The sequence below is a fragment of the Ischnura elegans genome, chromosome 7 (genome assembly GCF_921293095.1).
Source record: "Ischnura elegans chromosome 7, ioIscEleg1.1, whole genome shotgun sequence".
In the NCBI taxonomy this organism is placed as follows: Eukaryota; Metazoa; Arthropoda; class Insecta; order Odonata; family Coenagrionidae; genus Ischnura; species Ischnura elegans.
In genome coordinates this window covers 113003039-113020653 of record NC_060252.1, presented here as the reverse complement: position 1 = coordinate 113020653, position 17615 = coordinate 113003039, and the positions used below count along the sequence as shown (strand labels likewise).

At 37.9% G+C, this 17615-nt stretch overlaps 1 protein-coding gene across 2 annotated transcripts in view; it reads left to right on the top strand.

Moving 5' to 3' along the window:
- The window catches only part of LOC124162945 (pyruvate dehydrogenase phosphatase regulatory subunit, mitochondrial-like), an 83685-nt gene extending 66070 nt beyond the window's left edge, over window positions 1-17615 (top strand). For both annotated transcript variants that reach the window (XM_046539707.1, XM_046539706.1), the window contains 3 exons: window positions 8986-9161; window positions 13200-13322; window positions 14928-17615. In XM_046539707.1, the coding sequence (XP_046395663.1) occupies window positions 8986-9161; window positions 13200-13322; window positions 14928-15135 (507 nt within the window). In that variant the 3' untranslated portion in view covers window positions 15136-17615. The remainder of the gene's footprint in view (window positions 1-8985; window positions 9162-13199; window positions 13323-14927) is intronic.

Genomic DNA, 17615 nt, shown 5'->3' with positions numbered 1-17615 from the left:
ATGGGTGTATGTGTAGTATCATGACTCAAAAAATTCTAGTAATACCCCAGTAGTCTACCAAATTAGGCTGATGTTGGACCAAGATGGCAATGCTGGCTTTCAATGGCCATGATGGAATGCCAATGAAAGCCCATAATGGCCCAATGTTGCCTACCCCTTGTAGCCCCACATTGGCTACCCCACAAAACACAATATGAGATACCCCATCTGGTTACATTGGTTTCCCCATGAAACTCAACATTGGCTCCCCATTACATCTATGATGGTGAATCATTGAGTTCATTATAATATATTACGTCTCAGCACTTATGGTTCCATGATAGCTTTCCTACTTACATATTCACAGCCCACTTATTTGAGGCTATGTATGTAAATTTATACTTAAAGACTCTTACACCGTTGCACATAGGTATATAGGGATAACAATAGTTAACGGTGTTTTTATGGCTATGGAGATGTTTTAATTTTTTAAAAATCAGCATTACAAGCTATGAGGGAAAATATTTGGAAATGAAATCCTGTAACTGGGGTGACATGTTCCAACCAGAAAATTCATGAAGCATATCCATAAACTATCACAGCAATTTCAAGAGGCATTAACGTGGTTTATTATGATAGTCACTCCAAAATTGAAATTATAAAAAGTTATCACAATATTTACTCTTAAAAATATTAAGAAAGTACACAGGCATAAGCAAAATTGCAGCAGGTGTAGCTACAACTCAAAAGAATGAATACTAATACCCTCATAGTAGTACACCAACTTCTATGCACACTTTTTTTTCCTTCAATCATAAATGCTAAATGCAAGACATATAATTGTGTGGTCATCTTTTGAATATCAAGAAAAAGTGCTGATAAATTCTAAGGACCATTACAAACCTGTTGGATGAATGTGATTTTACCAGTCATCATGAGTATTTTTAAATATGTTTGACTTTTCTTTTAAGGAAGAGTTTAAGGAAGATGAAAACAGAATGCACACAAATTCGGCATGGTGTGTGAAAATACCTCTCAACATTTCTATAACTTATACAGAAAATCAATTATTCAATAATAATTGCTATTTTATTCTGAAGAGAATTAGTTCCATGCATCCATGGCTTTGGTATATTACACTAAATTGAAAGTGAAATGCTGATTTAAGGACCTCCAAAATTTGTGATAATTTCATCAATGGATAGTATGAAACAAGATTACTTTCTAATTATGTAATGATCACTTTTTATTAAGCACAGGAGCTATAGAAATCAAATGAATTCCAATTAGCTGAAAATCACTAAGTACACCTTCAGCACTCTGCCCTCACAGGTTCTCTAACAACAGAATTATTGTAGCTGCTCCGTCAAACACATATGAATTTATTACTATTGAAGATACTTCAGATAAGTATATGATTGCTTGGATCTTAGCACTTGCCACTGCCCAAACAAAATACTTTATTATTGTGTAGCTGAGGCAATTACTGTTAGGACTAAATATTGTCACATTTCATGCCAATTGTAACATGTTTTACAGGTTAATCACTCTTTCATTATTTTATTATTAATTCCATACTCTGCTATTGTAAACTTTATCGGTCAAAAAAGAATTTGATACAACCCAAATTTAAATAATAAAGGAAGTTTTCAGTGTTGTCCTCAATGCTTCTATCAAAGTTAAGTAATCCCTCAATTACACACAGGTATCACAAAATTCTGCTCCAGGAACGTTCTAAAATACACTTTTTCAAGTTTACTCAAGATGACCCGGATAATTAATGTTCAATGTTCGTAAAATAAACGACAACTTTAATACCACAAAGTTTACACTCTGACTGACTTTTACTATTAGCCCTCCTTCATAGTAAGACTTACAGTCGATAAAGTGAACATAAAACACTGCGACTATCTCAAGGATTGTAATATCAATACAAATAGAAGATGAGTGACATAATAATCTTTAAAATCTATAAATGAGGGAATGCCAGCTAAATACTGCAACCTTGCCCATACCTGATATCTGACGAAGTACAATAAAAAATAACTCAATTCCACAGGATGAATTTACAATTCAGGACACTGATTACCCCTGTTTAACTTAAATTAATGGAAATAACATCCCTTCACGGACGACAAAGACGACAAATAACAGGCGATGCTCATTGATACGTTCTTGCACACGTCGATTATCTTTTTTTCATAGCGCGGCAGATTCAAGTGTAATATTGCAAGTTACGAGAAGTTCTCACAGTATTTATTTCAAATTGTACGCCACACGCCTTCTATTATGACAAAACTCATTCAAAAGCAAAAAAACTGCAATATAATGATAGTTAGAGGTTTTATGAGCATGGTAAAAATCAGTTTCTCTTGCTAAATTCTACTCTTACCTCAGAAATCATCCAACCAGCTGATTAGTCGTCCGCCATTTTCAAGAGTTATGGAACTCATAACTACCTATTTAACCCCACTCATTCGGCCCGATAAGTTATGAAACGGTTTATGGGACTCATAAAGTTATTGAACGTTCCTGCAACGCAAATTGTTTGGTTGCTATGGCTTATGAGTCCCATAACTTTATTGAATACATACCGTATATCTCCGAATATAGTCCCCCCCCGAATATAGTCCCCCCCCCCCCAATTTTGAGACCTCAGTTTTGGGAAAAATTTTAAAATGTAAAGGAAGGCAATTTTTCTGTGGTTAGCAAGTTAAGATTCTAGATTCGATAAAAACTATTATTTTCTGTGAAGATTAAGAACAAATCTGTTCACATATTTTCCATCACAACAAAATAACTATACCTAAAACATGTTGTGATCCATTGCATGTATCAGTAATTTATAGTTCCTTAACCAGATGTAATGAAGAAATGAGAAATTTTTTTAAGTATCCAAGGCTATTGTATTTTTTAAACCTTCACAAATTATTAATATTTTTGATTTCCAAATGACTACAGACAATGTCAATATATAAGCTTTAACTTAAAGCCCATAAACAGTATTGCATTTGGCCCTGAAACTTCCTTAGATCCAGTGTAACACACCCATCAAGTCATCACAAATCCAAGTGACCTGAAGAATTTAGGAAATCTAAATAAAATTGTGTTAAATAAATTATAAATATTATAAAAATATTGCTATCAAATGCCTGCTAAGCAAAACAATTAAACTACAGGACTTAAAAATATCAAAATAATAAAATTAAGAAATAAACTTTTTCATACAAACATTGAAACTGAAAAAAAATTATATCAATTTTCAATGCCTCGTCGCGAATCAGTGCATAAGTTACACAAAGAGCTTCTGCTCTGCATTTGCACACAAATTCGACGATATTTTCCTCTAATTCTTTGAATCTGCCGCATCGAGACCCCCGAAATGACTTCCGCGATGTATTAGCGCTTTGCTAGCGCTGTAAATACTATGATTTACGGCGTATTCTGCAACGGCTATTTTTAAATTGGCATCGAAACTCCGTCTTTGAAGGCCTCTAATCTGCGGCAGGATTGATCCTCATCTTTCTACTTGATCCATCACCTCACTGTTGAACGTAAAATTATTTTTAATAAAGAAAATATCACGGAAATAATTGCGAAACGTTATGCGACGGAATTTATCGATCCTATTTACCCTGACGAATTGAAGATATTCCTCAATAAATTGATTACACTTTCGATGCTGAGTCGCTGTATTTCGATCAAATGCAGTAATGCCGGCGCTTCTGGTTTAAAGTCGTCGATTATTGCGCCTTTTCAGAAACAAATGCATCACCAATTGCGCATTCTTGTCCTGCGAAGGCGGTAAAGGCAGTGGTTTTAAACACGAACCGCACGGGCACATGGACGTATAGTAGCTACGGACGCAATGAAATGCTAAATCGTCACGAAAGGTTCACTTTATCTGTTTATTTTTCGCAATTATTTAAATCGTGTAGTTATTAAATGAGCGACGGGTGCATATACTATTGATTCAATTCTAGTGTTCGATTAATGTAATGATAGTGTGTGTTTAGTTTTCATTTTAATTATTTACTGTTTTGCGTCATTAAGTGATCAGTGTCGATTGAATTATTCTAACAATACTTTTCCATGAAAAATTAGCGGCTACCCGATGGATTCCGTGAAAACGCATATTCGATATGCTATTTGAATCGGAATAATCGTATCTTTACAACATTTGTGGTAAAAATTGTCTTAATTTCCGGTAAAACGTGGCAGTATTTACTAATATCTCCGATTATAATCCTCATAAATATACTCAAATAGAAAGACTACGAGAACATTAGCCATTATGCCGTTATTTATTACTTTATGGTCACCTTTAGTATGCTAAATTGGATTACACTCGATTATAGTCCCCCCCCCTTACTTCTCTGCGGCCATTTTTGGAAAAAAAGGGGGGACTATATTCGGAGATATACGGTATGTATCGTTCCTGCAACCGGCTCTAAGTCTGTGGAAATACAAGGGCAGTGATGAATGAAAACATATGTGTTGTTGCGGTTTCAGGTTATCATTTTAAAATTTTCAATGACTTTCAAATCAGGTTCGATACATCATGTACTTTACATTGTAGTGACTTCATGCTAGTTATTATGCAGGGTTCCCACTCAACCGTGAAAACCTTAAAACCGTGAATAAACCGTGAATTTCGTCTACCGTGAAAAAACCTGGAAATAGCGGTGAATTTCGTCATAGATCCTTAAAAATGTATCAAACTTAATTGCAGAACAACGATAGACGGGTTAAAAGAAAAAAAAAAAAACGATATTTCGATCATGTTTCAAGGTCGAGTCACGTGCCGATACTGTCCACGCATTTACCTGCACGCGTGTATTCGAAAGCGCAACTATTAATTGGTCCGTGTGCCATGACAGCACATTGACCTTAAGCCTGCGATCGGAAGACGTTAATCCTGGCAAAAAATCAGGCACTTCTTCACTTCCCTGCTCCCTCCATTTTCCCCCTCACACCCTTTAGCCGGACATGAATTTTGCTAACGATAGGTGACGTCATGAGAGAGAAAGCACTGTCATTGCTGCGTTTGCATTCAAGGCATCTGTTGCGTTTGTTACATTTTTAGTTTACGTGCGGCCGATGATTGTTATGTGATCAATATTTCTGCCAAAAATGCCTTATCTACAAACCGTGAATTTGATGACATTTAAACCGTGAAAACCTGGAAAAAACCGTGAATTTTGTGATGTAGTTGGAGTGGGAACCCTGGTTATGGCTGGCATATTAACAGTCGCTGCCCATTATTCAAAGTTATTTAGACAAATATAGTAGAATCCTGATTCAATCAACGTTTTTCAGGGGGACAAAATTCAAAACACTAAATGCATAAAAACACTAATGAAGTACCTGACATTTTTTACAGGTTTTAGAGACTGCGATGATTGGAATGGCCTCCTATGAATAAAACTAGAGATACGCGAATAGTATTCGAGAATAATCAAATACTAGAAAGTACTAGATATTTGAGATCTCAAATAATTCTGCTTAAAGTACCATCTCGAATACCTAGAATACTTTGAATTTCATGCCATACACTGTCGCACGCATGTCATTCGTTGTTGACTAGAAATAACGTACAGAACTCTAGTTGTTTTGTGCATGCGGCACCATTTTAGGCAAGTTGACGAACTACATCAAATTCGCAGATAAGGGCTGTTTCACATGGCTGCGGACAGTCCGCGCTACGTGCCTGGGGGGCGGAGAGCGGTTGCCATTGTTCACGATGGTGTGGACGCTGTTCACATTGGCACATTGCCAGCTGTGTGTAGCTTGCCATGGTAGAAGAACGTCACTCAGCCAAGTGCAATTGAAACTACATATTGCTGTAGACCAGGTTAGAAAAAAAAACGGAAGAAAAGTGCACTTTGTCAAAGGAGGTTTTGGGTGCTCCCTATTGTGGCACGAAGAGCATTAACACCCGCATTAGTGACCATATTCACTGAACTATGCACTGATGAATATAATTTTTTCAATTATTTTCCATGTCAATTAGACTATCCATAGCGAAAAGACGCCCTGTTATCTCCAAGCTCGCTCTAATTCTACTGACAAATCTACTTGGTCTGCATTAGCCGTCTGCACAAACCTGTGGCCCGTACGCAAGCGGATGATCCACAGGGCGGAGGGGATGGCTCCTTCACTCGCGGACGGTCCGCACTCGTGTGTAAACTTCCATTAATGTCAGTGGGACTATCTTATCTGGGTGTGTAGCGCAGACTGTCCGCGTCCATGTGAAATGGGCCTAAGAGTGGTGAAGTGATAGATATCGTGTTTGACGTGGGGGATGGAAAATGATCAGGGAAAACTCTGAAAACCCCTGATTTCCCCCTCGAAACCCCTCAAAAAAATTGAAAATGGCGGAAAAAAATAGACTTTTGGGGTACCTCACGTCACGCATTCAGCTATTGCTCCTGAACTATTCCACTCATCGGAAAGATCATCACAGATTCAAACACTGCAAGGATGTGGGCTTTCCATGACGTCAATTTTGTTTCTCTATGCCGAACGACATCTCCGCAATGACGCGACAAAGTTGCAAAAGGATCGAAATTTTGGTTAAAATAATAGGAAAAAAAATGGTGGGTCTTTTCGAGTACTCGCACGACCATACCGCGGGCCCCTGGCTGAACGCATACCATCAATACATCAACATTCAAAAAATTATTTTCACCACTTCTCAATCTATGCTCATTCAGGATGAACCCACGAGGTGGAATTCGCTTTTGAAAATGATGAGGTGTCTTCTGGAACAGAAGCAAGGAATAACATTAGCTGCCTCTATCCTCAGTTTTAATGTAGAAATACATGTAACTCCACCACAGTGGAATACTATCCAGCAATTGATTGACATTCTGGATGTTTTTGAAGGAGCAACATTTCTTGCAAGTGGAAGTGCAGTTACAGTTTCTTAAGTTTTCCCCCTTGTGAATAGCATTATTAATTTTCTAAAAACTGAGAAGTTTTCGTAGAGTCATCTTCAGGGTTTCGTCAATGAATTGCTGTTTTCCATTAAAAGTCGGTATGAATTTCTGGAAAAAGAACAATTATTCACTTTTGCCACAATTCTTGATGTATGATTCAAAATCAGTGCATTTCAAGATTCAAATAAAGTTGAGATGATAGAAAATTAATTGGCTTTAGAGATGACAAGTCTGCCTAAGCAATGTCACCCTACAAAAAAAGATACCTTCGGAAAAGTGCAACTGAAAATAGCTGATGTAAAGTAATAACAATTAATGTGGGGAATTTGTTCAGATTAAAAAAGCTGATTTTTAAAATGTATTTGATATGTACCTTTTTATTTATACAATCATCAAGTGAAATAGAAGAGTAACATTTACTACACTTTGTGCATTTCTAGTATTAGAGGAATTCGAAATTTGAGATATTCAAATACTCAAATTTGAGAAATCTGTTATTCGACCCATCTCTAAATAAAATATAATTTCAAGTTACTAAAAGGTGTCACCTGCAAAAAATCCATTAATTAAATATACCATTTTTGTCTGCTAAATATTTCAGTACATGGCTTGTGATACCTTGATGTGGCGATTTTGCACAACAGAATTCATGCCATCAGTGTTCGATATTTATTCCTTGAACTTTCTGAACTAAATTAGGAGAGGAATGGAAGTGTGTTGAAGTTAACATAATCAGTGCCGCCGCCCTAAATTACTTATAAGCTATCCAAAGACAACTGCAGTTTTATGAAAAATGTGTGGTGCATGAAAGATAATTTTTTTTATTTTCCTTAGATGTGGGAAAAAATTGCATTGCCTTGATGGACCTTTCTTTGGGACCAGGAACGGCAAACGATGAATGCGGGAACGATAGATCGAGGTTTCGCTGTATTCCCTACTCTCTCTCTGTTCTTGCTCTCCACATTTGCAAATTTGGTGAACGCTTATTATTTCCAATGCAATGGAATTACAACGGCAATGATAAGATTGGTGTAGCCTTGCATTAAAATGCATTAATCATGGTGTTTCTGCTTCCACTTTTAATTTTTATTAAGATCGCTAAAACATTGATGGAGGGTGAAACTCGTGCACAGATAATCTATAAAATGGATAATCTGAATCCGCAGCCAAACAATCGGGAAAATGTAAAATGAGTTTCTCCAAAAGCCGTAATGAGTTTCACTTGTGCGTTTTCACCAACCTGGGTTTGCTGCAATGGTTTGCTGAGATGGGGAAGGACTGCAAGGGACCAAATATGGCCTCTCATCCGGCAAGCCTTGGTACCCACTCACCCCCGACCCGTGCTTCTTGAGCTTATTCTCTCTCGGCAGTTTTTACCCGTGTGTCTAAGGGTCTACATTTGTGTGTGCACATTTACCTGTCAAGGCCTTAGAGCTAATTCCCTCACATTCAGCAATTCACAATCGGGAGTCTAGCAGTGTATGTGTTGCAGCAGGGGCACAGCTAGGAATTAAGGCTGGGGGGGAGGTTTAGTGCAACTAATACGGGAGTGTGTGGGGGTATAGCATACCCACCAGGATAAGTGGTAGTTGCGAGATCAATTAATTGTGGAATTTTAAAGATGAATGGTTCAAAATGGTGAGTTTTACGGCTTTCTGAGGGATATTTTATTAATCCTTACACTATTCTAGTAGTAATGTCAATGCAATTAAGTAAAATGGATTAAACTTAACATTTCCTGAGCTCTGGGAGGGGTTTTATCCCCCAAAACCCCCCCTTGCTGCGCAACTGTGTTGCAGAGCCATGGCCACGTAGTGTTTCAACCTTTGTCCAGGGTGCATTTCTCTGGCTTAAACAGCATGCCAAAGAACTTAACCAACCAATATGTATGAATTTCAGTGTGGATTTTCAGTGCATGAAATGTATTTCCAATGAGAAAAGTATTTAATATGTAGATAGAAGAAGCAGCTGCAAAAATCTTCATGGTGGCAAATCTGTTTAAATTCTATGAATACATAATAAGTATTTTTGCTTTGTTTTGAAATTGAATTGTATTTTTTTTCAGAAAGAGGAGTATTTCATCGGCAAACATGCTCTTCAGAGGCAGAAGGAGACTGGCGTGAGAAGGCGATTAGTATTATTCACATTGGACGATTTTGATGCTGACAATGAAGTGTGGCCTTGGGGAGGAGAGCCAATCTATCGAAACGGACAGTTTGTGGGCTCAGTGACATCAGTTGGGTGAGTTGAGAGCCTCATTGAAGAAACGCCTATACTTTTAAGGCACATTCATTTGGCTTATCCATTTTAATTTCCTTGTATAGCTTATTAAAACAACTTGTCTGTTTCCACACTATTTTATTTTTACCAACCATGGTTTCGGCAGCTTGTGCCATTGTCAAGGTCTGCATTGTCAGTAGCACAAGCTGCCGAAACCATGGTCGGTAAAAATAAAATAGTGTGGAAACAGACAAGTTGTTTTAATAAGCTATATATCAAAGATTTCCACCGCATCACGCTGGACACTGTATCTTTTATTAATTTCCTTGGATGGCATCTACACCCATGGCTTACTTAGTGCAATGGGGAACATGCACAATTTTTTCAAAGTACTAGAATAAGAAGGTCCCTATCTCAAATGTACTCACCGAAAATTTTGCGGATGAATAATGTTTTTTAGCTGAGTTATGAGTCTTTGAAAATTAATCTTCATCAGCGGCTTGAAAACATGACGTCATCGGAGCGTGACGTCACGGCACGGAATCCATAGACCATAATCCATTGGATAGACTGAGGAAGTTGATAAAAAATCGGTCTATGCAGGGACTCAAATGCAACTATGGCGTGAATAATTGCTGTTTTAACGTCAGATTGTGAATATGTTGGGTTGCCAAGGCGTTATTGAAACAAATGAAGGGGATTGTTTGGTGAGATTTGGAAGCAATCGCTATTTTTCAGAAAATCAGCTGCCATATGGAAGTCGACCAAAAGTAAACTGTCGTATTATGCTTTATTAAATCCCTATTAAGTCAACTTGTCCTTAGAGGAACTACCACAGCTCGTTGATGATTTTTACTTCGATATATTGCAATCAAGAGTCTGCCCTCCTACTCTCGTAGCAAAGTGAATGGTGTACCGTGCGATGAGGTCAGAGGGCGTTTCAGGTCACGTGACATCAAGTGATATTCTATCACTTTTAATTAGTATTTAATGACGTTTGTGGAGTACTAGGAGAGTTTTGGCTTATATATTTGGACTCGTGAGAAAATTGTCTATTCAATAAGACTTAATAGCATGATGAAAAAATTTCATGCATGTTTCCCATTTACATATACTAGTACAATCCCGTTGCTTAGGGACACATTCAAATGCTGCTTAACCTAATCTATTAACTGTAAATTCTCATGATAAAACGTGAACTTCCGCTAACTACACATGAAATTACTCTCATTTTATGCATAGTATAGCATTGCTTACCTTAAATGTTATTCTTTGTTTATAAATTCATTGAAATCCAGTATTTGCAATGGCAAAAAACAATACTCGCTGTGCATCCGGATAGCCGACCTACCAAAATAATCTATCTCGTCTCCTTAACTGAATGACATTAGTTTATTTAGATCATTTATCAGTTAGGAGCGAGTGGAAATGAGTTTTTTGAAAGCAATACGGTTTGAGATGTCATTTTTGCCATTATAGGTTATCGAGCAAATTGAATTCTGCGTAAAGAGTCCATCCTAAAGCCTTTGAGGTCATCGCTTATCGTCGCTGAGGTAGCGGTGACAGAGTTGCATATGAATAGCATCAATTCATAAAAGCCATTAAAGAATCGGAGAGTGAGTCTCAAGCACAATGGCTTCATTCTTTCCCTGCAGTTGTAGGGCTTCTGCATCTTAGGAATACAGTACGGCAGTTGCTCAGCAGTTGAAGGTGATTTTGATAGAGCCATACAGAGTAAAAACTAAGTGAACAATTGCAAAAAATAGGAATGTGGATAGAAAAAGTTATCAAGGTATTGCTTTGAAAGTGGGGAGTGTCAAAGTGATATTGAGCATATGTTTAAGCTCACGGCGTCCACAGTTTGCACTATTATTCTGAATAAATATGAGGTTAAAACGTCGGTGACAACGCCCACACCAACTTCAGCCAAGCGGTCAAAAGGTACGTGAAGTTCGTTGCTGGAAAAAAAATGGAAGGAATTCTAATTACTTGTATTTATAATAGATGTTCTTGTGATGTTCCTATATCACAAGCAGTTATTTGTGCAAACGATGTGGCATTATTTGAATCCATGGAAGAAGATTAGGGTGGTGTTCGCTCTAAGACATTTAGTGAAAGCTCTGGTTGGCTCCAGAATTTGAAACTGCGAGCAGGTGTTTTAGTGCTGCGATATCAGGTGGATCTGCAAGCGCTGATAGCACAGTGGCCGCAATTTTTCTGATGAACTCCAAGCAATGATTGAGAGTGACTCCTTTCCCACTCAACTAGTTTTCAATGTTGATGAGATGGGATTGTTTTGGAAGAGAATACAATCTCGTTCATTCATTTTGCTTTTAGACTGGTTTGAAAATTTGTCAACTGCCGGTAATGCACAACGAAACCATGTTATGGCATGCATTTTTTCCTTGATGCCCACTAGCACAAAAGCGAATTGGGAACTTGCATGAATTTTTTTTATTTAACAGGTGGACAGAAAATTATTTTCTGAATTCAACAAAGAAAACCGCATGTAAATCTGAGTTTTCCTTCATGAGATATTCAATGATAAATGTAATGAATTTTAAAGCATGCCAAAACCTCCCTCACCCCCCAAGCCACTGCCGACAGAGCCTCGATGACGTCAAAGGTGCCTAAACATCACACGAAGCAATTGTTGTGATTGTTTGTAATAGCTGCCAGCAATTGTGCAAGCTTCGTTTGTGAGACGTGTTGATTATTTGGTATTGATAGCAAAATATCCGACGATAGAGGCTCAGAAGCACTCATATTTTTTATCATTTATAATATTAATATCTGAGTAAGGGCATAAAATATAAAAATGGAGCAGTTAAGCGAAAAATTTTATAATACCTAAATAACATCGTTGTAGGAATCTGAGCCACGGGCGTTGGAAGGGGGATACGGTAATTGTAAGTTGATGTTATCGACGGCATATCATTCATTTAAGTATGTAATTAGAACAATTTTGATGTTTTCTAAAGTCCGCTATGCTTTTATGTACATTAAGTTCATCCATTTATTTGTAGGTACCGGAGAATTTGTCGTTTAGGACTGCCTGTGCATGTATTATGAGGTGAATTCCAGTCAATGCAACTTTTGCTCACTGGTAGGAACATTTTTTGTGCCAAAATAGTGTTTTTTCAACGTGACATCCCCCGTTAAGCTACTGCTAATAATCACAGTGTCAGTGGTTGTAATGCACAAAGTTTGACCAGACCGATGTCTGTCAAACTTTGCTGTTACATGAATTACTGCATTATGTTAAACGGAAACAGTAATCTTTTTATAACTCATGTCATCGACATTTCTGCGAAAAAATAGAAATGGCGGACACTTCCCATTTTTTTCGGGAAGGTATTTTCTATTTACTTACATTCTCATAAAATTTGGATGCTGATTGGGGGATTTTTGTTAAATGAGAATTGTAATGTAAGTGACCACGTAACCTTGTTATTATTCGAGTGGGTTTTTACTTACACTGCTGCAAAAATTCCGTCCGAAAATATGTTTCAAGGAAAAAAAATGCATTTCCTCCCATTTTTTTTGCTGCCCTCGACGTACCTTTGGTATATGGATGGATATGGGGGCAGAGCGTTGTCAAACGCTGAAGCCGTCGGAAGAAAGTGCAGCTTCTCTTCCATCCTAGCCGGCAAAGCCAGCCCCCGAGACTGGTGGCATAGCTTCGAGGAACAGCGAAGCCGTTCAGAGGAAAGTGCCGCGGCAGGGACCACATTTACCCCCTGGCCGGCGAAGCCGTCCTTGGGGACTTATGGGGTGGAGCTGCGAAGGGTGTTCCGACAAAGCCAGCCGTGGCGCCACCAAGGGTCCCTTTTCATCCCACCTGGCTGGCGAAGCCAACATAGTTAGTTAGAGACTAGTATAAAAATTGTTTGAACACCCACAAAATTAGACAGCAAAGCCAGATTCGGGGATCCTAAGGGGTGTAGCCCCATAACGAGCGCGTGCAAAGCGCCAGGAGTGTAATGACATACATGTATATGGTTGCATTTTTGATTTGTCATAGCAGATGGTGTTTCTAGATGTGTGTGTTCCTTTCAGCTATGGATTCACTTTGGACAAAATGGTCTGCCTTGGATTTGTACGTCATCCCAGTGATGCCAGCAAAGGCTCTCCACCTCCCCCCCCTATCACCGCAGATTTCATCAATGCCAAAGGAACCAGGTGAGTGCTTTCTTTGAAATTTTTAATGGCTCATTTGGGTGTTATTTCGCTTGGGCGACGGAAAACATAGCATTGGCAAAATTCTAGAAAATCTTCCGTTAGAGATAGACGATATAATATTTCCTGGAGAAAAAAAATAATAGTTAGAGATAGATATAGATAGCCCGCTATGTGCACAGTACACAGAGATAAGACTAAAATCGGAGAACATGCTGCAATCTTCTCAAAGAACAATTCTCTGACAAGTGAGATATTTAATGCTAAGGGGATGGAAAAATATGCTTCATGACCGAGATCGTCGTATAAATGAAAAGTTTCACAATTAAGGTTTGACATACATACTTAGGGAAATGCAAATGGGGTTTTTCACAGGATCAAAAAAAATCGGTGTATTAATGGGGTCATCGTACAACTTAGGGTCGTATATCTGAGGTTATACAATATTTATTTGAGGGATAAGATGCAAAACCATTTTTTTCATATCAAAATATTGCATTAAATTGTGCATAATATCAGAGAGGAGTTGAGAGGGCCAGCCCTTATGGGGAAAAAGATTGTTGTGAATTGCTGTTGAGAGAGGGCAGTGTCGTGCTCCCGCACGGGCAAACGTACCTTGAGTACAGCTCCTCAGCGATGGATGGGCATTCTCCCCTCCAAGAACTCCCCTTTCTCCTCGGTCTGAGGGAAAGCGAATGTCTACTCGGGCTGTTTGCGAGGGAGAGAGAAGAGTTGGGACAAGAGGGGGCTGGGGTGCAATCAATAGGAGGGATTTCTTTCTCGCCTGGCGAGCTGCGTCTTCCACGAATCCTTCCCTCTACCCTTTGCTTGGCTTTTCCCATTCCTACCAAAAACAATTTAACAACATGCAACTGTGTACATATAAGTGTTGAAACGGTCTCATACATTTCAAATAATGTGGTTGGAAAGCAAGGCAAAAGAGAGAAGTAATTTTGAGGGGGGCCCTGGCATCCCCAAATTGATGATTGTGAGTGAAAAATGAAGCATCCTTCTTAATTGAAAACTCAAAATTACGTAATATATGGCCGTAAATTAATCATCACTTCCGCAAAAAAATAATCCATCCGTCCGAAAGAACAGATTCTTAAATTTTTAATGCTTCACCATTCTGGGTCCTTTAGGAGATGTGATGAGATTTGATGAGACGTCCCTCATGGCTTATTTTGATTATTCAAACTCAATGGATATGTATAATCAAGGGGTTAAAAGATCTGGGACATCTTGGCAGGATGAAAAATGTTGGCAAGTAAAAATCAGTCTTTCTTGTAAGGTGCATGCAGCATAACTGGAAAATAACTGATGCATATTTCATATCTGCACAACCATGATGAGCAAAGATCCCTGTTCCAAAAACCCTAGTTGCAACAGTAATATTTACGTATTTCTTGCTAACAATTGGTATGGGTTGTTTGGAGACGTTTCTATGGCTACTAAGGTCTGTTTATGCATTCATTCTAAGGCTGCTGGAGGGCCTCTGATGATGAGTTGAGAGTTTGCTTTAAATATCTTATCATCAATTTTTTTATCCTTCATAACTCTGTCACAGCTGTTTAGTTAGAGATTGTGTGTGTTGTTGTGTCGTCGCAGGTACGAGGTGGACATAGCAGGCAGGAGGGTGGCCGCTCGTCCCCACTTGCACCCCCCCTTACTCTACTCCAGTTCAGCGGCCAGTGACTCGAGCAAGGAGTATGCCGATGGTGGCCTCAGATACCGTCCAAAAGTCAGGGGTGAAGCCGTGGTCAGTGCACGAAGCATGCACACTGACAGTGATATCTTGAACGAATTTACATCGTAAAGCAATGAGGCGTATTGAGTGTGGGTAAGCTTGAAGTACTCTATAAAATAATTTTGCTGCTCACTCTTGAGCGTAATTGTGGTATAGCTTTAAGTGATCCTACAATGATTATGGCAGTTCTGGACAAAAAGAAATGAACCACTCAGACCTAGACTGATAGCTCTTTAAAGCACCACTCTTAAAAGTTTTACTAGCGGCCAATTATCCAGAACGGGATCCTACTTATATTGCATAATGCCTTATCAGCTTTGGCATTTGTGAGAAAATCAAAATTGGTGTCTACTTAAAGAGTTAGTGATTATTGTTGTGATGCAATCGCACAAAAGTAACTTTAGATATTAATACAGAAATTATCCCTCTTTTGAATTTGATGTAATCAAGAAGCAATAGGGATACTTTGTATCAGTAATTTTGGTTTGTTATGACTTGATGAGAACCACAAGTGTAAGAATGTGAATGAAGGACAACTGTGTTCTGTTATGCAACCAGGATATTTAATTTTTCTTGATTTTCTACTGTGCTTTTTGAAAGTACCCTGAGCTTGGGTGTTGGATGTGGTTCATTAGTTTTTTTTTTCTGTGTTAGACTCACAAGTGGTGATATTTAACTGCTACATAGTAAACTTCAGTTTGTATTTAGAACTTAGGTTTCAAAGAAATTTTTTGTTGAGTACATGAAGAAGCCCAGGTGTCTAGCCATCTTTAACAGATTGCATATTTTGGATTTTAACTTTCAGGTAATTGATTTGGTTCCACTGTCCTTTGCTCTTTCACTCATTCCTCTCATATTATGTATTGATAAAATTTGATGCCAAATGGTTGTCCATCATGGCCATAGTTTTTTTATTTTGGTACGAGAGGATGATCTTTTTGAAATAATGTGGGAATTATCTCCTATCTGGTCTGATGCATAATGGAGCAATATTCCCTACATGACTTGGTTTTTGTCAATAACTGGAAATAAGTAGTTTCTGTGGGGTCCAGGATTTCTGTTGTTATTGTAATAATATGGATATATTTTGAAAATGTGGATAATTCACCATACATAGTTGTATTTCATATTTTTTAAGTTTTGTCTCTAGGTAGAATTGTTTCATTGACTCTAAGCAATTCATTGGGTATGCTCCTCAGTGAATGCCAAAATACATTGAGGATGCTGCCACTCTTTTTCTGGAGAAGTTTTTAATGCTAGTGTTAGGGCTACACATTATGTCATATAATTTATTATTCCGTCCCATTGTGTACAGTAATTTGTTGCGTTTTTGCTCTGAGTAAGTGGGATGGCAGGTGTACTCTCTCTTGTTATTATGCATAGTCAATGTCTATTGAAAATCATAATTGCTTTTAAAGCTCATGTTATCTCTTTTAGTGAACAGTATTTGATGTTTTTTTAATCAATTTCTTTGCGCGACACTTGAAATATGATTTCAAATGGAGGATACAAGTACATTTCATTTGCTCACTCTTTGATAAATTTGTGATATCTAGTCATGTCAGCTTGATTTGTACCTTCAGAAGCTGATTAAATATCTAAATATCCTCTTATGATTGTGCCATACTTTAGTGTGATATACATACATTGTACATGGTATGGCTCTACATATGTATGTCCTTATATAAGGTTGTTTGTGTGTGAAAATGATTCACTGGATAATAACAGTGACGAGGGCATTCTTTCCTGGTGCTAAAGGTGGCAGAACAGTATATAGTCTGATATTTTCATGTCATCCAGTGTCAGTGCGGCAATGAACTCCCTCTGGAATAGAAAACTACTCTCAGCCAAAAAAGGGGGAGTAATTCTTTTTCGGTCACTTCCCCCAGAAAGTAAAAATGCTCATTATTAACCAGTTCTTGTTCGTAAGATATACTAATAATGGTCCTTTAGTGAATGATGAAGTCATAAATTTCTTAGAAATTACGAGTATTTGTCTGTACAAAAGGGTGTGTGTGCATGAAAATATCACGTCAATTTCAATCGAGGCTTTCCTTCACAGTCTATCGATGTATAGAAGCATTCAATGCAGTCTTATTACTGTGTAGAATTTCAAGTGTGTGCCTTCACCCAAAACCAAATGAATGTGAATGGAGCAACTGACTCATGCTCAGTTTGAAATGTTGTTGACTAGTGAAGTACTTATTTTAAATCAAAGTGCTCCAACTAAGTGTTAATCTCATCAAATGTAGGTTGTTTTGGCTATCATCGGCTGTCATTGTTTTGAATATTTTATTTCCTTGTGTTACACATTATTCAATGTTTTCTAGCTTTACCAACCAAATGCGCATATTGCCTTTTTCTTTTATCAGCAAAGAGGAACCTTGCCTTGAAGGAAAGATATTTTAATGAAAATTCAGTCTTTGGTCTTTCTGTTAATTTAATTGAAACATATTGGCCCTTTGAGCTCGTTAAATTATTCGAAAGTGTTGCATGTATTAAGGCAATAGGAATGATCTTGTTGAATAAAATATATTTTGTGGATTGTA